Raw genomic sequence first — 23,899 nt, 5'->3', positions numbered from 1 at the left:
GGCCTGAATTATACAATCTGGGATAGGCTGCATGCAGTAAATAGACGTCACACCTTTCAGAATCTTGTTGCTCGGTGTTACAACCCACATTTTGTGAAGTTTGGGATCAGTCCACTGTTATTCATCAGCTGGGTAGATGGTGATAGTCACTCACAATGCCGCACTTATCTATTTATCCGACTTATTACTGGCCTTTGGAATGTGAACGATTTGTCAACTGGCACATAGATATCAAGTCATATGCTATCGATCAAACAGTGGAGTGGAGGACCCATAATAAGGATTTTTGTAGGTCCTAGATGCAAGGTATCCAAGGCAGAAACTTGACTATCTTTCCCTCATGGCAAAAAGGACCATTCAGAAAAAGAGCTTTAACTTCACAAGCCATAAGCTTGGACCAATCATTTTTGTTAAATGGCTACCTTTATGGAATTTACACAAAAAAGTCCAGGCGCACTTAAATCTACGATCCCTACTGTAGATTTCTTGAAGAGCGCCCAACCGGGATAAGCAAACCATGTGTCTTATGTGCACCCAATCATTCCATCGTCAATTCAAATGCACCCCGCCCATTCTTACGTGACACGTGGCAATTTCCATCCCTGGCCTTACATGTGCAGACTAATTTGTCTATTTAGGTGATGCAGGCTGCAAAGGGAGCTAGTGGAATTACATCAGGGGGAGATGATGTGAACATATTTTTTAATTCCTTGAAGGATACCCATTAAGGGGATTAGTGGGGCGTCTGAGAGCCCGTGGAGCTGGCCATCGCCAACCTCCCAGATGTGAAAATACATGGAGGAAGGCATTGCCATCATGCAGATACAAGAATATGAGGACTTGAACAGCAGTTCTGAAGTTGCTTTCTGGGAGAAATGGTTTCAACTTCTTTAGTTGGGTGCAGGTGCCAGACAGTCTTGGTTTTCTTGGCCATGTGTTTCTTGAGGTTGAGATCAGAGTCCAGGGTGAAACCAACTGTTGCGGCACTAGCTGAAAGTTGGAGTTCGAATTCATCCAGGTTCATGTCATTCAAAAACACGTGAAGTAGCCGTTTCTTATTATTCTTAAGGAAAAGCAGGAATTCTGTTTAGGTGGTGTTAAGTTTCAGGTAGGTGCTGAACATCAGCATACTGGTGAATTTTAATTTGGTCATTGATGATTAGAGCCCCAAGCGGCTCTAAGTAGATGGCGAGAATGATGTGGGACAAGATAGAACCCGGGGGGACCCCAGAAGTGATTGTGATCTTCTGGGCCTGGAGGTGCCCATATGGACGAAATGTTGTCGGCTGGATATATGCGAGGACAACCAGTGAAGAAAGTTCCCAGTGAATCCCATTCACAGCATCAGAGTATGGCTGAAGGTGGGGGGTGATCTAGGGGTTGAAGGTTGCTGTGAGGCCCAGTAATATCAGAAGGCAGAAGTAATCTTTATCTGTGGTTAGGGGTCGTCCTCTATGAATTGTAAGATAGCTATCTTTGTGTTGCAGGGTGATCTGAAGTACAGTTTTAACATTGTGGAGGAGATGATTGGTATTGCTATGATTCTGAAATTGTGTAGAGACTGTGTTTTGATTATCTTGCTGATTACGAGTATATCAGTGATGGGCTGATAGTTGGTGAGGTCATCTGAGTCTAGTGTGGGTTTCATCAAGAGTAGGAGGATCTGGCCTGTCTTGTGAAGTTCAGGAAAGATGCTTTGAGTGAGGGAGGCACCGACAGTGGCGAGCAGACATCAAAGATCTATTCCATGGAGGCTTTGTTGAAGGGGGAGAATAAGACATTTCCAAAGTTGGTGGCTTTGAGGGAGCGGAGGATGTCGACCTGGTGTTTGAGGGGCAGTTGTTTGAATGTTCACCATTGTGGGATGTAGTACAGACAAGTGTGCATCAGAGGAGAAACAGATTTGGTCTTGTTCATGTGGTGTTACACCTTCTGTATTATTACATTGAAAAAGTGGTTGCTGGTATTGCACCTATTCGTCGAACGCGGGATGGGACGGTCAAGCAGGGGGTTGATTCAATACTTTATTGTTTTAAAGAGTGTTCTACTTCTGTTGGCAGTTTCATTGATGGTGCAAATATACTACTTCGCTTTGGCTGATATGATGAGGTGTCTGCATGATACGTGAAGGGACTTCAGTAGTGTGAGGTAGCAGGACGTGTGGTGTTCTTCCATTTTCTTTCTTGTCTGCAGATGGAGGGCTCAGTATCAATCAGGTTTTTGGAATACCAGGATGCTGATGGGTTCACTTGGCACCTGCATGTTTTAGTTGGAGCGTGGGTGTTCAAATATTTTTCTAGAAATGCACTAAAGTCCTTTTGAAAGATTTTAAAGTAAGAGTTGAGAATGTAGGGCAAGTGCTAATTCTGAGCTTTTGGTTGCCAATGGGGAAGTCTTTGAAGGATCTGACGGTTTGTTGTTCCATTTTGGGTTGGCTTCAATGTATTGGTTGGACACTGAGCAGGGTGTTGTGGAGGGCAAGTTGATTGGTTTAATATGGGGGAATGGGGAACTTGCATTGTATGGCTGGTGGTTTCGAGAAGAGGAGGCCAGGGATTTGGCCTTTTGAGTGTGTTGATTAGATGGAATGCGTCCTTGGTCTGTTCAGGATGCTGGAGTTGAGAAGGAAGATGGCGGACTGAGTTGTGGAATGTGGGAAAAGGCATGTGAGGATCTCCATGCAGTTGAGTGTTGTCTGCTTTCCAGTGATGCAGGACCAAGAGGACTTCAAGATGATTGGGAGGCCTCTCCCTATTGTATGAGCATAATCTGCATGATGGATGGTACAGTCTCTTGAGTGAAGGATGTCTAGGATTAACGAGAATGTGCAAGTGACCCATATATCTGCAATGAGGGTGCATCAAGGATGTGTCAGTGATGAGTGTATGTCTAGAGCCTGCACTACCACAGAACATGCACTGACCAGCATGAACTGGAGCTTGTGTTTTCTACTTTGAAGTTGTGTGTAGTCAATGGAGCAAGTCTGAGGTTGGGTCTATGTGTTATTGGGATGCCATCTGAGTGTTGTTGTGGACTAGGTCTGGGTGGGGTTGGAATGGGTAGTGTGGCGTGTTGGATGAGGCACATTGTAACTTACCTTGTAAGCTGCAGTGGTACTGGGGTTCTGGCACAAAGCCCTTCCTGCCCAAAGAGGAGATGACCATGTCTATGTCTGCCTTTTCTGCAATTGCTTGATTAGTAGGGCACTATCGGGGAGTTGACTGACATAGGAAGAAAGCAAGATGTAAAGTCTCTTCATCTAGAGATGGATGCTGTGACGTTACTTCCTGCAGAAATTAATGGTAGCGAATGACGATTCTTGTCTGGCTTCTTCTTTTAAAGATGGGTTTTACCAGAAACCAGTGACATCACTTCCTGTAGAGATGGATTCAGTGATGCCACTTACTGAAGAGATGAATGCTGGGAAATACAGCACACAAGTCTGTTCATCCCGCTTCAGAGCAAGGCGATTTGAACTCTTTTAATGGATTTGCCGGTATACTTGTTGGTATTCTTCACAAAACCTTCCCAAAACAAAGGATCTTATTGATCTGCTTTGATTTCCTGAACAGACATATGGGCAGGTCAGCAATGTTTTACATAAAGTAGAGATCACACTTTTTAGTCATTTCAAGGATTTGGGGAAAAGGAGATTGTAGAATATGCTCTCTCTGCTCATGGTCAGTGGAGGTGCTGACTGGTGGTGTGAACAATTGGGATAAGCAGAAACTACCGGCTAGCAACAACATGTTGGTCTTCATGCTACTTCAGGATCGGCAGGAGCATTGTTTTGTTTCTGAGACGGCGAGGAGTTACAAAAGGTGGCGTTCCAGACTGCTGGTGACATCGAGTTTTCCTTTTTTTCTGCATTTTGAAAAGTGGATTAATTTTAATTTGCAGACAAATAACCAGCAAAGTGAGAAAATAAGAATTGGATTAACGAAAGAAAGAGTATTCATAGACGGGAAAAATAATGTGCTGTTATCAAGCACAACACCGAGTCAAGCAGGGAGCTTGTGGAAATCTATTGCAAATAGCATTACTATTTACAGAACATAAATAGCTTGTTATCAATCTTCTGCCATTGGTCCCCATACTCCCTCTTCTCTATTTCCTTCCTTCTATGTTCTTTGTGCTAAGCCTAGGTCTAAAATCTTCAACAAGAAATGTAATAACATAATGTGATGGGAAGCCTGGGTCAATGCTGCTGCGGAAGATAGCCATTGGAGCTCAATCCATGTCAGTGGATTGATTGAGAATTGAACAGATTCTTTGTTCTGCTATTAGGAGTACAGTATTTCTGCTCACAATAGCTTACTTGGACAGCTGAGTGAAGATCTCCGGGATGACTGAAGATTCCTACACAACTGGCACAACTGTCCCGAATGGATACTTTAACGAACAGATGTACCAAAAAAGTGTGTAGTATAAAAGAGAGGACATATGATAAAGATCCAGCTCATGTCCTCTTTGCTTCCTTGTTAAGGTCCTCATTTAAAATGCTAATCACCAATATCTCCTCCTGCTCGCTTTATCTGCAAGATAGTCTTTGTGCGATAAAAAACGATGAAACAGTCTAGTTCATGACTAACTCAACTATGGAATACCACTGCTATTTAACAATTGACTACTTTGAGAAATGCCAAGTTAATGGGTTTGTCATCAGCTGGCAGACGTTCCAGGATTATGTATCTGCCCAAAACAGGGATCAGGTATGTCCAATCAGACCCAAATGTATCCTTAGGCTTGTTTGATTAATGAGAACACAACAATTTGCAACTCAACCAAAATAAAGGTTGCTTTATAAACACTAATAAAAGGATGCACTATATAAGAACTAACTTAGGACTCCATGCGATGATACCCTTGGTGATACCAGAGTGCCAAACAAAAGACAAATTCTTGTTTGAGACGAGTGCATAGAATACCAGGGGTATATATGTGCAAAACAATATAAGCATTTTGAGCAGCTTCCTTATTTATCTCCTTTTACCTTTTTTTTTTAATACTATATCAGTCAAATCGATGTAAACCATATAGTATGTGTAATAAATATATTTGAAACAATAGGGATATTTCGTATTCATTTAAATCTTTGAGCTAAACTCATTCAAAAGGCATAGATGTTTCAAATTATGAAATCCCAATTCAGTAATAGAAGCACTTACATCTCACTCCATAGATCATAAGCGGGTCTAGCTGCTTCTTGCCATGTTTGCCTTGTCCTGACAAATTGGAGACGGCCTGAACTTCGCGATGGAAGATATAGTCTAGGAGCGTTAAAGCCATTTTCTCGGCAGTCCGACAATTTGTGCTTATGTGTAGCATGTCTGCTGAGCTGATGGGGCAGCGAACTCGCATCTCGGGGTTGTTTTCATCACCAAGCCATGTCCCATTGGGGTAGTCCTCTGAAACAAAGAAAGCAGATTAACAATACCGCAGCATGTTGATTTGTATTACTGTGCTTTCCGATAGCACAAAAACTTCAGAAGAAGGCAAAACTGTAGTCAACTTTATTTCCCCTTATGTACTTTCATCTTAGGCCATCAGCATTCCTGCATGTTTAAAGGGCAATTGTGGTCTAATGTGTATACTAGTGTTGTGTAGTTTCCACTTTCCAGTAGGTACTGCACGTTTGTTTGTAAGGCAACATAAACTTTAGGATGTGCCAGAGTGATTCCGTGCACACACCCAGGAGATGTTGTGCAATAGGCCAGCTAGGTCACAGTGCCACCATAAGCTCACCTAAACCTAGACATGTAGCAAATTGCTTGGACAACCACAGAACATGTCGACCCAGTCTCCCCAGTAATCGTGGTAACAGATCTAAAACCCTTTTGCTCAGTCAATCGAGCTCCATCTCAGAGAAATATACAAAGAATACACAAAGGGGCGTGTTCAGTATTTATTGAACATTTGTGCTTCTCAAATAGAATATATGCGCTGCAATGATCAATATAAAGAAGCAAAAAAAGAGTAATTAGCAAGATAAGGACAGTGAACAGAATCAACCGTTCCACCATCTTGCTAAACAATGTATACATGCGAGCAGATAAAACACTATCTAGATAGAATACTCCTACTATGCATTCCAGAACCTACGTTTCTAGGGTGTGTGTGCATTCTGCCTGCCGATTGGATGATCCAACCTCCGTTACCTGAAGGGAAAGTATGTAGGCCCCCATCTTGGTCAGAGGTTTGACATCCCTCCTTGCAGAGGGATCAGCAAGCAGCTAAGCTGAGGTTTCAGAGTGTATTGACCTTGCAGTGACAATAAGTGCTCTTCTGCCTAAGGCCTGGTAATGCTGGTTTATTTAGAACAAAAAGCAACCTTGCTCGGAGCTGAGACCTTAGTCAGGCCACCATTGTTTATGTTCTATAGATAGCTGCACATTCACATTTGCACATCGTATGTTCAGACCTTGCACTGGATGTTCAAGGTGTTGTGATAATGTGTTCTTACAAAGCGGAATTTGTAAGCAAATGTAGTTTCATGGAAACTAATGCTGCACTGTCATGCACACAAATGTGTGTCAAAAGTAAATGTGTTGAAGGAGAAGGAAACTTCGGAAAAATGTGTACATGTAAAATTACACTGTATCCCACTGGGCCTAACTGAGACACAGGACACTAGAAGCCCATTAATGTTATGCAAAAGTGCCTGTTAAAGAATGAATGATTATTATATCAAGCGAAAAATCACGTTTAATTTTCCAACTCCATAAATTTATAAAGAAACAGTTTGAAGCACATAAGAAAGGGCACTATAAAACTATGACAAATGGCAAAGGCAGGAGTACAAAATCTCTAATTTTGCTGGTCTTAGAAAGACAGCATTCATTAAAAAGTTTATCCGGTGAAATAACGTAAATGATTTATCTATTTCTGGGGTTATCTTTTAAATCCAGACAATCTACACAATAAATCAAGACTACATATAATAAAAAGATGGTTAAAATGTTGAAAACAATTCCAATCAATTCTTTAAATTTTCAAGACAATTGTGGATAAAAATTTGGTTTATCTGGGATACCTCTGATGAAACAAGAAACAAATGGCTTAATCAAATTCAAACATCTGTGCAAAATAGTGGGCAATTGCTGATTTTTCTCAATACGTATCTGATTCATTATTCATGTTTATTGAAATCTAGTAGGCTAAGAAAACTAAGTTTTGAAAATTAGCAATAAAAAATATATTTAGGTCATAATTTCAATGGCATTTCAATATATCTAGCTCAGTGAGAAATTCTCGCTATAGTATTATGAGCCCCTGGTATATAAACAGGAGCAGCGGCATTTTCTTGCAGGTGTCCCAATAGCAATGGATGCAGTTTTTGAAATCTGGTCAGTTCAGGAAAATGATGTGAAAGTGAACGTCTCCGGTAGTCATAGGATGTGCTATTTTACCCAATACATGCACAGAGACTGAAGAAAGACATCACCTCCTGTCCATGTCATTTTACTCTATATACATACGACCCAACAATAACAATAAAACAAAAATACTGTTCTAATTTACATTGTTGGCTACACCAATGCATTTTATCAGGGACAACGCATATGGTATGCACTTGTTTCTACCCACGTTTCCTTCCATTTCCCTCTAACAAGGCAATTTCTGTCATGTTATATATTCACTGACATTGGAAACTCTGATTTTTGAGTATAAAAAGTTAATTTATCGAACATGAAGTGCAAAATTCCACTCATCCTTTTATGGCCACTTGTGGTCTCCCTCCTCTCTCCAGACTACAACACCATTCAATCATTCAAACCTGCTTCCTTGTAATATTATTAAGATGCAGTTGGTTAAATGATAGTTCTTTTTGGGAAAAAAGTCCTAGAGTTTTTGAAAAGTAGAGAACAGATGTAAATTCCTTCCACACTTCAGAAAGAGAAGTTTGAGAACTTATGAAGTTCTTGAAATCCAAATTCTACCAATTTATTTTTAAATCTTTGTGAATGAATGAATGAATTTGTATTAGTGTAGCGCGTGGCTACCCTGAGGCCTCCCAGCGCTATGGACAGGGCAGGAAGAAAGACACAGGAGTTAAAGCGATACCTTGAAGAGATAGGTTTTCAAGAGTTTGTGGAATGCCAACAGGTTAGGTTCCTTCCGCAGATTGGAAGGGAGGGTATTCCAGAGATTGGTGGCGTTAAAGGAGAAGGAGCGCCCGCCCCATCTAGCTCTTCGTATTTTCTTTGGGGTGGCGAGAAAGGAGAGGATTGAACGAAGGTTTCTGGAAGGCTGATAGGGGGTGATGAGGGAGTGAGTGATAACCGGACCGTTCTTCCAGAAGGCTCTGTGAGCCAAGCACATGACCTTGAACTGTATCCTAGTCGTGATAGGGAGCCAGTGAAGGCTCCTTAGTGCTGGTTTCACAGATTGCCTGCGAGGAATCTCAAGAAGTTGGCGTGCCGCATAGTTCTGAATCCTCTGAAGTTTGTGAATGGTGAATTGGGGAGCTCCCAGGTACAGGGCATTCCCGTAGTCCAGGCGAGAGAGAATAAGAGCCTGGACCATGATCCTACTGGAAGGGGAGGAGGAGGATCTTACACAACATCCTCATCAGACTATAGCAGGTGGCTGAAAGCTTGGTGGCCTGGTGGTTGAAGCTGAGGGAACAGTCAAGCCACTTACCAAGACTCTTGATCTGGGCTTTTGGATCTGGGGCGTGGCCGAGGCAATCCGGCCAGAGGAGAGCGAGGTTAAAAGAGAGTGAGTTGCCAAGGAGCATGAGCTCTGGTTTGTCCCCGTTGAGCTTAAGGCATGAGAGCTCCATCCACTCGGCCACCGCCTCTAGGCAAGGACCCAGGATGCAAGATGACCTCTCGGGGTGGTTTAATGCCACCACGAGCTGCGTATCATCTGCATAGGTGATGGTCTTTATGCCGAATGGATGGACAATCTCTGCCAGGGGACTCATGTGGATATTAAATAGCGTGGGGCTCAGGGAGGAGCCCTGGGGGATCCCACAACTAAGAGGCAACCGGTTGGACACATCATCTCCTTCAAACACCTGGAAGAAACAGTCACTAAGGAAGGACTGGAGCCAGGTTAATGCCGTGCCTGTCACTCCCAGATTCTTGAGTTAGCAGGTCAAGATGTTATGGTTAACAGTGTTGAATACGGCACTGAGATCTAAGAGGAGAATTGCTGCAGTGCCTCCCTGGTCCAGTATCCTCCTCACCTCATCTGTTACTGCTAGAAGGGCCGTCTCTGTCCCGAGCTGAGGGCGAAAGCCTGTTTGGGAGTGATGGAGCAGATTGTTAGATTCCAAGTATTTTACCAGTGTGGTGTATTGAACTTAATCTATTTGATTATGTTACAACAGAACTTTCAATATTCTAATCAGGGCAAATGAATGTAGGCCGACCAGATATATATATAAAAAAATGCTTATAAAAACATGTCATCTAAAAACAAGAAGACATGTGAAAATATTGGTATAGCAATCGTACATTAAGCAAACATTTGTGACAGTCTGGAGGTGTGGTTGCCTAGTAGTCTGCGGGTCAAAGGGGGTTAATAGAATTAGCTATGACTTGGTGGGGTGGCATATCCAAGGATGGTGCAGTGACCAGCTCATCTGTCATCGTAAGCTGCATTATAAATTCTGGGTAGAGTCCCCATATATGTCTAGGCCTCATTTTCAGAGACCTATACATTTCTGTCTCTTCGTTACAGTATATTACTTCTTTTAACCAATCTTGTTGTTTGGGAATGGGATCCGTCAACCATGCCCTACTCAACCAATGCCAGGCATGAAGTAGCAGCAGGTCCACTAATCATCTTTGGGGGCGGGGACTTTCTTGAACATAATCCAGGAACATAGGAAGTGGAGTAGATGGCATTGGACATTTATTATTTCACCAATTGTGCCAGCCACTTCAGCTCAGAATGCCTCAATCAGGACAGAGTTCCATGTCAGGTGAATCAAATCGGCCGGGTCTTTGGAACATGGGTCACATTTAGAAGGCCAATTCTAGTCTATATGATGCAAATTAATTGAGGTTTAAGTATACTCTATGAATGAAGTTTAAGTAAATGAGTCTATGCCTGTGGGTAATGAAGACACGTTTTTATCTGTTCAAAGCAGTGGCCCCAGATTTTGTTGGAGAGAAGGGTCTGCACTTTCTTTAACACCTTGAATGCTAAGGCAATTCCCGCTGGATGCTGAACTTGGACTTTTCCCATTGTTCATGACAAGGTCAGCTCGTCATAAGCACAGGTCCAGTAAACTGCATGACGAGCTGGCCTTGTCATTAGCATGGAAGTGGTTAAGAGTCATATAACATACAGGGTAAGAGGGTCTCAGGGAAGTTTAAAGACCCAGCCAGGCTACGTCCCCTACCAACTAACATGAATAACTAAGAAAACCTGGAAGTCTAATAGGAACAACATTTATTTTAATCCTAGCAAGTGATAAAACCAATGGCCGGTGTTTAGGTGCAGAGGAAAAATCCTTACAAACATTAGCAAGATGTTCATGTACCAGGGCCCCTCAGCAGCTATTTGTTTGAACTGCTATGATTGCGCTGTTCTTGGTTTTAATCTGAAAGAGACTGATAGCCATTAAAGTTTGCTCCGCTGTCTTTCTCTATTCTTTTTTATCCTCACATATTTCTTTTTGCACTGCACTAGTTCCCACTTAATGAACAAACATATGGTCTACGAGCAACTCGGGGTCTACAACCCTGTCTCTTATGGAGGGTATGGATCCTGTCTCAATGATCTAGACACTTACCATCCCTACCTTTGGATGACCAAATGATAGTATTGATCATTAACAAGACTTTGATGGGAATCCATCTCTGGACATTGGGATACACCTACGGTTGCTAGTGGCTATGTGCGTTGGTACATGAACATCTTGCTAATGTTTGTAAGGATTTTTCCTCTGCACCTAAACGCCGGGCATTGGTTTTATCACTTGCTAGGATAAAAAAATGTGTTGTTCCTATTAGACTCACAGGAAATGAGTGAATTCTTGTGGCTTCTACCAGAAGTTGGTCCAATGGACGGCAGAAGAATACTGAAGTCTAAATTAAAAATATAGAGCACATAGTCTCGCCCAATGCTTGGAACGGCTCCAGGGTAAAAGAAAAAAAATTCAGAACAACTGGCCCACTCTAGTGACACCCAACCTGAGAATGTGGTCCATATAGTTTTGTCCATTGCAGCGGACAAGTAAGGATTATCAAAGGCAGAAATTGTGAGTGAATAGACGGTTGAAAGTCTGTTTTCCTCACTAGTGCCCACATAGCCCAGTGCACGCAGTGGACTGATTCAATAGATCTACCAGGTTGAGTTGTCTTGCAGCTAGAGTTGTGTCCAGTCTGACCAGTTCAAGTTGCTAGCTTTCAATCGGGAGATGGAGTGGGGCATTTAGGGTTAATCCAGTATATGGTTTAGCACAGTTGTCAAGAAAGGAAATAACATTTTGGGTCACTTCCACAGGCCCGCATGAGCCTCTCAAACTCACCTGTGGAATCTTGCCCCCGATGAGTCATATTAGCATTGTTCGGAATCAGAAGAACATTTTCTATATGTGGGGTCGTTTTTATGAGTAAACATGAAAATGTTGGGAGAATTATCATCTTATTAGGTGCCACATGGCCCGCTAAGGACAATGGGAGAGCGATCCATTGCTCAATCCATCGATCCATTGCTCAATCCATGCCTCCAGCTCACTCAGCACTGGGTCATAATTATCTTGAAGGATTGGTACAGAACATTTACTAATCTGTATCTCAAGATAGCAAACCATGTCACATCTCCATGTCAATGGGAAATCTAAGGAGAAAGGGGCAGCGTAATCAGTAAGGGGAAATATTTCAAACTTGTCACAATTAATGCGCAAGCCTGCAAAGCCACCAAAATGTAAAATATTATGAACAATTGGACTAAGATTACTCCAAGGTTCCTTATAATTATCAGTACATTGTCGGCATAGAGGGAAATGATGTATCGACATGTTGGAAATCTCAAGCCTCTATGAATTTATCTCTCACGTAGAAGGGAAGTGAGGGGTTCAATGACTAAGGCAAATAAGAAAATAAGTTACTTACCTGCAAGTGCAGTTATCCAGTATTGGTATCTTTCCTAGATTCACATGCTTGAATAATTTCCCGTCGTAAGTGTGCGAGTCCCACAGTACCATAGTAAAGCAGTATGTATAACTATCATAGGCTATATTGGCACTAGGTCCTCAGTTTAATTGCCTATCTATGTCCATTTAAAAAAAGGATCAAACTTGAACTATGACCAATCAGGTTCTAGCACCCACTAAAACACTGCCAAAATGATTTTCAGGAACAAGTGGGAACATCATCCCTAGTCATAAGGGGGGCCTCTCAGGGGAGGAGCGTGTGTTGCATGTGAATCTATGAAAGATGCCAATACTGAATAACCGCAGTTACAGATAAGTAACTTATGTTCTTATCCAGTAATGGCTCTTTCATAGATTCACATGTTTGAATCAGAATAGTGGGTGACAAAGCAGTAAACACGTGTGTGTTTGTGTGTGTAAAAAAAAAATATATATATATATATATATTTATATATATATATATATATATATGTATATACATATATATATATATATATATATCATCAAAAGGGCATGCCCCCCCAAGACCCATGGAGGGGATATCGACTTGTGCAGAACTGGTATTTGGAGTTGTTGTTTGACACGAAGAGGCCCAGTGCTGGTTTCCCCCACAGAGAGAAGATTTTGTCCAGCTGTAGTTGGTCCATTTTCCCCACGTGGCAACTGTCTTTGGCTCTGCGGAGTGTCCGCCACAGTGTTGTGTACTCTGGACACGTGTTCGGCCTTCAGGGATATCTTGTGGGCCATGAGCCAAATCCACAGCTCTTGAGCTTTGTGAGGAAGCGTGAGAGATTTGGTACCCCTTGCTTGTTGATATCATACATGCTGGTCGTAATGTCTGTACGGACCAGCACTGAGTATCCTGCTATACTCAGATAAAAGGTCTGGAGGGTTAGAAAATGACTTTCAGTTCCAGGCTGGTGATGTGCAAAGCCTTTTGACGAGTCAACTACTTTCCATAGATTTGTAGGTCCTGCAAGTTGCCTCCCCAGCCTTCTAGTGAAGCATCCGTGGTGACTACGAAATCGGGTACCAATGACATAAACTTGAGGCCTTGTGATAAATAAAATCTGTGAGCCCACCACGCCAGTGTGTCTATCATCCTTGAGGTTATGGTTATCAAGTCCTCGAAGGACCCTTCTGAATGAATCCACTGGCACTGCAGTTCTTCCTGCAATGGTCTCATCTTTAGCTGTGCCAGTAGAACTAGGTTGATTGCGGAAGAAATCATGCCAAGTAGCGGATTGAACAGCCTCACTGAAATGTACTTTTTTCTTGAGATTTTGTGAGACAAGTCTGCTAGTCTCCTTTGTCTTTCCTGGGAGAGGAAGGCTTTGTTCTGAGTTGCAGAAACTAGAAACTGCATCTTTTAACTGGGAGTCGTTGAGGCTTTTCATCGATGTATGGGGACACCTAGTTTTAGAAACAGTTACAGGCAGGCTTTTGTAGTTCTGGCAGCTTGCCTTGAAGTTTTTGTAGCTTGCCTTAAAGTTGAAGGTTTTAGCAGCCAGTGGTCTAGGTAGGGGAATACCTGATGACCTTGTTTCCCAAGAGCGGCTGCTACCAGGGCCAAACACTTGGTGAACATGGGAGGGGCTGACTTGAGGCCAAATGGGAGGACTCTGAATTGGTAATGGGTACCAGCTACAGTGAAGCCAAGATATTTGCAGTGTTTGGGATGGATGGGGATATAGAAATATGCATCTTTCAGGTCTAGAGATGGCATGAAGTCTCCACTGTTCAGGAGGGGGAGGATATTGGGGAAGAGTAACCAGCAGAAAGGATTGCTTGCGGAGGAATTTGTTTAGCTTCCTGAGATCTAGGGTGGGTCGCCATTCCCCTGACTTAAGAATGAGGAAAAACAGGAGTTGAATCCTCTTCCCTTTTGACCTACCAGAACCTTCTCTATTACTACCTTGGCAAGCATTATGAGCGCCTCCTTTCTTAATACGGAAAGACAAGGGGGGGGAGGGGTGCGCTCTCCTTAGTGGATTGTTTGGTTGTCTTTCCGTAAACTCCAGGGTATGGCCATAGATGACTAGATCCAAAACTCCACTGTCTGAGGTGATGCTTTTCCGATGATGGAGGTAATTGGAGATATTTGCACCTATGAGGTGAGAAGAAGGTGGTGTAGCTAGTGCCTGGAGGAGGTTTGGGTATGTCTCCTGGCACTGAGCTGGTGGCTTTCTGTGGGGGCCTTGCTTAGAGAAACCCGCTATGGATGGTTGACAGTATTTTTGCTGTTGGTGCGCAGTTCTTTATTGGTGCTGATAGAACTTGTATTGCTGGGAACGTTTGTAGCCACCCCTGTAGGTTGAGAAAAAGCGCCCATGTGACCCCTGAAAGGGCAACTTCCTGAGTGTGCTTGCCAAACAGTGTTTTCCCATCATACGTCATGTCAAGTATCTTAGATTGGACTTCGAGTCCAAAATATGTTGCTTTAAGCCATCCCTGTGGCTTTAAGACAACTGCATCGGCCACTTGAGGGAAGCATGTCAAGGCGATGTCCATGACGCAATTTATAATCTCAGAGGAGGTGTGCTCACCCTCCAGTAAGATCTTGGCCTCAGGTCTTTTGTCTTCTGTGATGAGGTCAATGAGGGAACTGATATCCGACCACATCTGCTGGTCAAAGTGGCCGGGAATAGCCAGAGAGTTGGCTGCAAGAAGACATGGTGGAAAACCTCTTGCCGATGCGGTCTAAACAGCGCCTTTCTTTGTCCATTGGCACAGATATAGGAGCGGACGAGTTTTGGGATCTGTGTTGTGCCACTTGAGAAATTACGGAATCCGGTTTGGGCTATCCTGTCAGGCATGCAGGGGAATTCTATGGGGCCCTATACTTCTTGTCAATATGAGGCAGGACAGCCACCTCTGTGGCAGTGTTCTTCATTATCTTCACACCCTCTTGCCAGACGTAGGCGATGATGGGTATAGCCTGAGTTGACTTTATTGTTTGTTCCTTGAAATCATACAGGAAACAGTCGGACTGCTTAACCAATTTAAGCATGTGGAACCTAGCTGCCGCTCTATCCATTAGATTATGAAAGCCTCCGGTGTCCTCTGGAGGCAAACCAAAAGGTCGTTGAGGAGGTGGGGGCGATGTGGATATGACATAATTATTGCAGGCATCTTGTGGAGGATAAGGCTCGGGAATCTTGCCTTCCCCTCTGTCGTCATTAGATGACGACCGATCCTCCCTTTGGTGGTGCTGCTATATGGGAAGAGGCGCCCTTCTAGGAGTAGCTGGTGGAGGGATAGGCGCTGGTGTAATGGGGGAACAGGTTGTGGTGGTGCCTCTAGGTATTCCTCAGAAGGTTGAGAAAATTGTTTCCTGTAGTCAGTCAGCATAGCCTAGAGATCCTAAACCAAGGATCTAGGCACTTGCACATCATCCTGTCTGGGTGGAGGATCAGCATAATATGTGAAGTGCTCAAAATGCCTCTGAGTAGGAGGAGGATGATAGTCTCGGTAATACATTGTTTCCTCCTCAAAGTCATCGTCCTCTTCCTGGAACTTCGCCCAAAGTTCCAAAGGGCTGTGAGAAGGTCCAAAAGAGCGGTCCTCGTTGGACTCCTCCAAGTCCAGTAAAGGGTTTGGGGGCAGACGTGAAACTTTGCTGGGTAAAGTAACCGCCGGACGCAAGGAGGTCTTTGCTATCTTTGTAATTGTTATTCTCGTAGACAGTGGCGCTGACGGCATCAGAGAGATGTAAGTATTGGGTTTAGATATCTTTGTAGATACTGTGCCCCTCATAGCTGGAATCGTTATTGTCGACGGGACTGCCAGTGATGGGACCATTGTCAACGGAGTCATCTTCGATGGGGGCATCGTTGATGGGGTCATTGTCGACGGGATCTTCGTTGATGCTGCAACTTTCGTCAATGAGATGGTAGTTTCTATGGAGGCTGTTGTCCTAGTTTTAGCCATCAACGGTCTCGACGACGAGCCAGTTGTGATGGTGGTCGTCGACAATCTTACAGTTGACGGTTACGGTACTGTTGATGCAGTTTGGAGAGATGATTTGAGCCTAGTCATTGAAGGGTCCGAGGAGTAGGCATGAGAGTGATCCCTATATAAGGAGCAGATGGTGTAGATAAGAATTGTTGTTGCTTGTCCTTTTATTTAGAAACATTGGCCTGATGGAAAGTCTTCAGGGATTCCCTGCTCTCCTTGGAAGTCCCTTCGTGGTACCTAGCTCTCTTGTGAGACCTAGAAGAGGTATCACGGTCTTCCTAAGAAAATGTTCTCTGAGTTTTTGCTTTTTGAAGCCACAACAGAAGCCTCCACTCCCTGTCCTTCAATGGTTTGTGAGAAAGAAGGAGTGATACATTTTGAATTTTTTTTACCTTGTGTTGGGGGTAGAGGCAGTAAAGGCAATCCTTATGTGGGTCATCCACATGAAACCTTTTCTTCCCACAGGTCTTGCAGGGACAGAAAAGGCATTTTTTCTGTCAGACATTTTAAAAGTAGAAATAACTTTAAATATCTTGAATGAAGAAAAAACTGAGCCAAGCTTAACGAGACTCCACTCACACACTACGTGCAGTGAATATCATGCGGGACTAAGGCTCTCTTGTGAGTGATCCAGGCTATTAAAAGGATGGCCTGGTGTCATTATAGACTATGATAGTTATACATACTGCTTTACTATGGTACTGTGGGGCTCCCACTTCGACGACAGGTAATGATTCAAGCATGTGAACCTAAGAAAAATCCAATACTGGATAATAATGGTGATAGAGGTCACCCCTGCCGCATACACCTGCCTACCTCCAGTGACTGTAAGAAAAAAAAGCCACTCCATCAAATCAAAGGCTTTCCCGGCATCAAGAAAGATTGAGTGATTGAGGCTCCTATTTAAGTGATGGATCGTTGATATTAGGTTCTGAAGCTGTAGTTTTATCTGTTGGAGGAATGTTGAAAGTAGCCCTGCTTGGCATAAAACCAGATTGATCAGGAAGGACACGTTTGGAAATTAATAGGTTTAATTTATTAGCAAGAATTGGCACTAGAATCTTTGGTTCCAGGTTTAAGAAAGAGAGAGGTCCATAGCTGCCAGCATCTCTGGGCTCTTTTTCTGGCTCTTCAATGATAGAAAGTAGAAGACTCTCGTAGTGGGGCGAAGGGTCCCGGCCACCAAAGCTGCATTGTAAAGCTCAAGGAGTCGTGCGGAAAGTAGGTCCGTAAACTTATAAAGTCCAAAGCTTGCCACCAGGAAAGCAATCTACGGCCTGTTGTATTTTGGATATCATTATTGACATTAGAGGAAACTGACACACACGACCCTCAACCGAAGCAAAGGCAATATTCTCTCTAAAAAAAGTCTTAGTCTCATCATTGGGATCTGACAGTTTCCGGGCTTTTAAAAGGCATGGAAAGTGTTCAGAATCACCCCCACACCGACTATGGGGTCCCCTGTGGCATGCATAAAGATGATACAACTGCTATGGGTCAGGGCCCTCTCAGGAGCCAAGCCAGCATTTCTACTAGGTCTTTCTCAGCCTCCATATATCCAAGTTCTGTACTGAGATCTGTACTGAGCAAGCAACTAGTCAAGAAGAAAATAAGTTACTTACCTATAACTGCAAGTCACAGGAAGACTGTTGTTGCGAAACTGTTAACTCGGTTTCCAGAAACTGGAGCTGCACCCTACAAATTTAAAGATACTATTTAGAGATTGCAATCCCTTGTTTGTAAACTTTCAATGCCTTCTATACTATCAGGCCATCAGAGGCAAGTGATTTTTAAGGGTGCAAACTGCATCAGAGTTGCCCATTCTATGGTGGTTGGTGGAATCTAGGAGTAAGTCTAAGGCAAGATTAAAGTCACCAACCCAAATGTTAGAGTTGCTTCGAACGCAATAGTGTTGGGCTGTTTCTGAAACATTCTGGGAAATGTATGTTTGGGGCGTAGGAGTTAATGAGCGTGATTGGTGAACCATGGAGTGACTTAGTGAGATAAATAAAACGCCTTATGGGGTCGACATGGGAAACGTCTACAGCGTAGGGAAGCGATCTTCCAATCGGTATAGCAAATCCAGTTGAGTATGTACTATAAGAAGTGAAGTAGTTACTTGGATCAGATTTATCTGCAAAGAAATGGGCCTTGCCGGGGGGCACGTGTGTTTCCTGGATAAAAGCCTCTGTGACTCTACAGATATGCTGGTTCCAAACTATGCTCCAGGTAACTAGTTTAATTGCATATGACATGGTATGAGTGTAAGGATCTAGAGAGTGCTAGTAGTCCAATAAAACGCAAACCAATGAACATAATAGACATGACAGTGAGTCAAGGTCAACCTTAGTCCTGTATGATGGACTGAATGACAAACACAAAATAAGAGCTTCAAAGATGAACAAACCACACCAACCCCAACCCAGACAGTGGGAGTACCAAAGTAAGTTCTTGCGCTCAATTTACTATTGGAATTACAATAAAACAGGAGTGAAATTATTCACCTCTAGCTGGAACACTATGCTGTCTTTCCTCTACTGGGGGCGATTCCTTTAACAGTGTCTGATGATGAAAATAAAATGAGTGTATTTCATTCCTGAAGGGAGACACTCGGTAGGTCTGTGAATGTCATTTATTTAGTTTCACAAACGTAATGAGCGCAGGCGGGAAGCCACACTCTGCCTGTCTGTCTGTCCAGTGTGTGTTACCTTACTGGAGGCTGCAATGAGCAGTCTGCTAATGACCTCAGTCTCTGCCGGAAAGGCGAGGAGCAGAATTTATGCACAAGATGAATCATCATCCCCTTCTCGTGCCTAATCCTTTTGGTTAAAATATGTATTTGAGGAAATTCTGCAGGCTACTGTTCATTACTTAGAAAAGGAAAAACCTTCCATTTAAGGCTTTTGAGACACACCTTGGAGGTTGTCTTTCTATAAACACTCAAGTGATTTATCTGGGATATTAATCACAACAAATCAACATGTCTTTTTCCGAGAGGTTGGATCCTCGCCTCTACTCATCTTTTCCAGAGTGGGAGAGCCAGCGGCTGAGTCAAGGCTTCACATTTTTCTGCTGCTAGTCATACCCCGGGGATCGCCCATGGGTCGCGGCGTGAAGTTGGAATCCACTGAAGAGAGATCCACACTTCTGTCCAGCGCACCTCTGGACAAATCCGCCTGGGTGTCCAAAGTGGAAGCAGGGAATGAGCAGACACTCTTTTTTCGCTTTTGGAATAACCATGAAGGCTGCATTTTACTTGGCACTGTTAAACCGCATAAGCAGGCAGCAGTGCTGTAAAAGGACCGGTATCAGCAGGCTCCATGCACTTCTTTTACTTCCTAGCTGGCATATTGGTTCCTTCCCACCTAATATGCATCACCACCAGAGGGAGAGAACGAACACTTGTTGGTAAGAACGAGGTACTCTAGGATAGGGAGTACTAGTCAAGGACTAATGTTGCATAACACCCCTTTCCTTATATGGGAGGGGGTGTGCATCCTGTTAGATTTTGCAAGTCCTGCAGGTTATCAATATTCCCATCTTTCTGTGGAGGAAATTAAACCTGGACATTTTTGTCCTAGCCTTCCATGGGTCTCTACACCTCTGGAAGAGCGTCGATTGGAGCATTATTGGGACATGGTGAAGGACCCAGCGAGGGCACTGGTCTCTCCAGAAGGATGGCTGCCCCTCTCACAGTTCTCATGCTTGAATAGAGGCTTTAACCACGCTTTCCTCAATATCCTACACAGAGACCTGAAGGTACGGAAAATCAGTCATCAAGGCCACATAGCACAGAGATGCAGAGACTGTGCCTACTGAATTCTTGAGCAACTCATTGATCACCGTGACCATTAGTAATTGATAAAACCAGGACTGTAAAGGCACAGAGATTCAGGCGCGATCTTGATACCAAAGAAAAACCTGATGCCAGCCAACACTGCTCCCTCCTCGATAGGAGAGTCCACCCCCTCCTTGTGCAACTTCCCATGTATCTTATTTGCATAACTTTTTGACTTTTATTACCGGACCTCTCACACCGGTTCTCCCCACATTTGTCCCCATGTACTAACTTATTCACTTTCTCATCCATTCTCTTCCTCAGATCACCCCAGGTCATGTTACAACCAAACTAAAGCCCCTTTTAGTTACTATCATGTTAAGAATTTGAGTAGAGCCATGATTTGATGATGGGTCTTTTGGTCAATTTGTGTTTTCGGCCAAAGTAACTATTCCTCTTGACTTATCTTGGGATTTGTCCAAGTTAAATTATGTGTAATACACATCATGCCCTTCATAATATCCAGTCACAGAAACAAAATAGCCACCTGGAGTACAAGCATAGCTCGAAGCACTGCTGTTGTGATGGGAATGTACCCTGCATGGTATACAGTCACGATCTGCTGCCATAAGTGCCCAACTACATGTATTTGATATCCAGTTTAAAAAATATATATATGGCAATGGTCTCACGCATCAATCTAGAGATTGCACTGAGGTCAAGATCTTTCCCATAACATGAGTGTGGTCCTGGACCTGGCCTGTGACCTGGAGGGGCACACCAAGCATTCCCTCAGTGTGCAGACAGATGGCTAGTGTCCCTGTCATGGGTTTATTGCATAGACATGTTCTGGCAGTTTACTGTGTTTTGAGAATCCATAGCAGTGACCAGACGTTTTTATCTGTGTCCCGGGGGTGGACGCCTACTCAGTAAAGTTCTTCTTCCATGGGCTAATCCAGCTTCTAGCGCTAGCAGTCCAACTGTATGTCCTTCTGTTACTGTATGTGGCATGAATGGGACATGTATGGTGTGTATGTGTGAACCACAGTAATGGAGACCTGTGGAACCCATTTTGGATATTCAAAGTCTGACTTTGTGGGCAAAATGGAGATGCAGCTATTTTCCCAGACGGAGGAGAGTGAAGTGGGGAAAGAGGAAACAAGATTCCTTTAGAAATTCGATTAGGCATTTTGCTTGAGAGAAGCTGCCGTTTAGTCTCCCTGAAGCACTGAAATTTGGTAGATCATGGGGTGATGTGTGGGACTTGTAGTCTCTGTTGTCCTAGGTGAAAGGGGTCCCTTATGTGATACCAGCTTTTTGGTTTTCTACGATCACTCTTTAGTACGGTTGATGACAGCTAGGTGTAGAAAACTCACAGCTTTGTGCCTCTGTTGTAGGAGATCCAGACTGATGAGTACTCTCCTGTGAGGCTATCTCTTTACACAACGTATGCCTCTGGACAGCAGCTTGGAAAATATACTTGAAAAACAGCACAACCCCAAACTGGTTCTGAACGTGCATACAGAGAATACACATCTCCTGTCTGCTTTGGCTGTATAAAAATGGGACCCACTGACACACCTGTTGTTCCAGTTCCAAGTTCTCTATGACCAAAGAAGTGAGTTTTCTGCAGAGTACTCACTCAGAGGACTGGTGTACAAACAGAGCTGGTGTTTGCCGGACAGCCAAAGTCTGCAAGGTAAGGGAACATCACCGTCCTGAGCCCGCTCCTTGCTGCAAGAACTGATTACCTGTCCTGAAGCATCTATAAATCAGATTGCCTGCTCAGAGAGAGTAGCCTGTGAACCCTGCAGGAGGTACTCCCTGGAGGAGAGAGATGCAGAGTAAATTTCAGTGCAGTGGGTCTGCAGAAAGAGAGGAATGTGGATAGCAATCTGTGTGCCATAGCGCCTGCGGGCCCTAGACTCTCCAGTGTGATTCCTGGCAGAAATCACAAATTTGTGGCATGTCCAGAGTTACCAAGCCCAAGCTGCGGAGTTGCAGTGCGATCTGAGCCAGTGCGCCGGGGTTGTGAAACCCTGGCATCGCCTGAACCCCATTGCACCTGCATCCAGTCGTTGTGTGAACCAGAGCTGCTCGAAGCCATGGGCAGCTATCTAACCAGCGGGCCTATGCAAGACCTCACCACCTGCTCAAGCGAGGCGTAAAGCAGAATTTGGGCTGCACTGAGTACCGAACAGACCACCCTTGAGTAGAACCAGGACAATCTTCAGACTTGACTGCTGAGGAGGCTGAGGGGAACCATATTCTCGTGCAAAGCCTGGAAGAGGGTAAACAATCCTCAGAGGAAACTGGCGGCCTCGCCAGAAGAGCCATCCCATTCACAGACTGAATGAGACTTGCTAGGTGAGAACCAGTGTACTGAGCTAAAAATAGTACAGTGCTGATCAGCAACTGAACCTAATCATGCTAGAAAGAGACCTGGTGAGGGAACTATCTAGACTATAAGGGGGTGGCGGGGAATCTCAGAGTTCATACTGAAATAGATGTTTATCTACTTTAGCACCAGCACTCTAAGTTTGATCTTGTATACTTGCATTTGTGTTGTATTTTATTCTAGTGCATGTTAAAGTACTTTTCTTCTCGAAAGTCAAGCACTGGGTTGGACAATCATTTATCACACTGGAGTACGTTTGTTGAGTCCCAAGCTAGAGCGGCCCACACTATCCCCTGGGAAGTCTGGCTGCTTGTTATTACTCCCTCTGATAAACAGAGAGCTAAAAGGGTTGTAGATTGCCCAGTAGGACAGATCCCAGGACATCAGAGGCAAATTATCTCAACTGCCATGGTTGAGGCTCAGTAGCCCAACCTTGCCCAGTGGCACACCGAAAGGTGTCTGACCCCTGCTCTAAGCAGAGATATGGGAAATCAAACATAGACTATCCGCAGAGCTCTACTGTGAGTCTTTTTCTTAGGAGAATTGCCATCTTTTACTTCGATTTTCAGCATCATTTGCCCTTCTTAAAGTGTTCTTGAAGTAGTTTTTGTTCAAACCCATGACTGCCCCCATTTGGTGCCCTGTGGCCTTACCTACAATCAAGACCATAATGTAGAATGCAAGAGAGCGGAGTCATAGCATCTTGGTCACAAAAAGCTGCTCCTGGGTCTCCACATCACTGTCCAGGGTGCAAGTGCCATATTTGCATCAAGTGAACACAGTTGAGGTAGGACAGACTTCTCTGCGTTGGATTATTAAGACAGCAGTGCGAGATGAATGGGAACACAGTCAGACTGCAGAGACCTGTGAGGCGCTGAGCATCATCCGACAATCAACACCAAATAATGGTGAAAATTGGTGAACATTTAAAAAAAAAAAAAAGTAAACTATAATCATTTGTTTGAAAAACCATTCATGACCAAATGATTTTGGTATGGTTACAAGTACTTAAAAATTGTGACATGGATGTTGAAGTACCACAATCTCTGCCTTGTTTACGCTTTGATTATGCAACATTTTGAGATTCCTCTTAGTAAGGTATTTAAAATAAATGCATGCTATATTTCTTTAATGAGTTCCAAGAATACTATTTGAGTATTCTGTTTATAATGAGAACAAAACCAAAGGACACAAATATTCTACTCCGAAATTACTTGAAATTGACGGAAATAACACTGTATCTATGGAGTCTCGTTCAGACTTTCTACCCTCGGCGATAACCGCACACAATTTTGAACTAAAGCAAACGCACCGCTTTATATCCGTGGAAGTATACCGTGGCGGCTCTCTCTGTGTTTTGAGACTTTGCGAGAGTAATTAATGGCTCAAAATGGTCCGCAGAGCCAACACATTTTATGGAAAGAAAAAGAACTGCTGGGAAATGGTCACGTGAGTGTCGTAGGGAGTAATTTTCGAATTATGCAAAGAACCCTGTGCCCCCAAGGTCAAGTATGCAGTAGGTTAAGCACTAGGATACAAGCTGCTAGTAAATGGAGCACTTTACCCCTCACCCTGATTCAGGAATCCTACTATTTTAGGTGCAAAACTAAAAAAAATGCTTCTTTTGGCCTACAGAATCAAGCCTTGGCCT

General features: G+C 43.6%; 1 protein-coding gene across 2 annotated transcripts in view; it reads right to left on the bottom strand.

Moving 5' to 3' along the window:
• Positions 1 to 23,899, bottom strand: part of BANP (BTG3 associated nuclear protein) — a 1,144,281-nt gene that overhangs the window by 660,965 nt on the left and 459,417 nt on the right. For both annotated transcript variants that reach the window (XM_078669175.1, XM_078669176.1), the window contains one exon: positions 5,169 to 5,408. In XM_078669175.1, coding sequence (XP_078525301.1) covers positions 5,169 to 5,408 — 240 coding nt within the window. The remainder of the gene's footprint in view (positions 1 to 5,168; positions 5,409 to 23,899) is intronic.

Source organism: Lissotriton helveticus, chromosome 12 (genome assembly GCF_964261635.1).
Source record: "Lissotriton helveticus chromosome 12, aLisHel1.1, whole genome shotgun sequence".
In the NCBI taxonomy this organism is placed as follows: domain Eukaryota; kingdom Metazoa; phylum Chordata; class Amphibia; order Caudata; family Salamandridae; genus Lissotriton; species Lissotriton helveticus.
The sequence above is the reverse complement of the archived record's forward strand: the minus strand, read 5'-3'. Positions and strand labels throughout refer to the sequence as shown.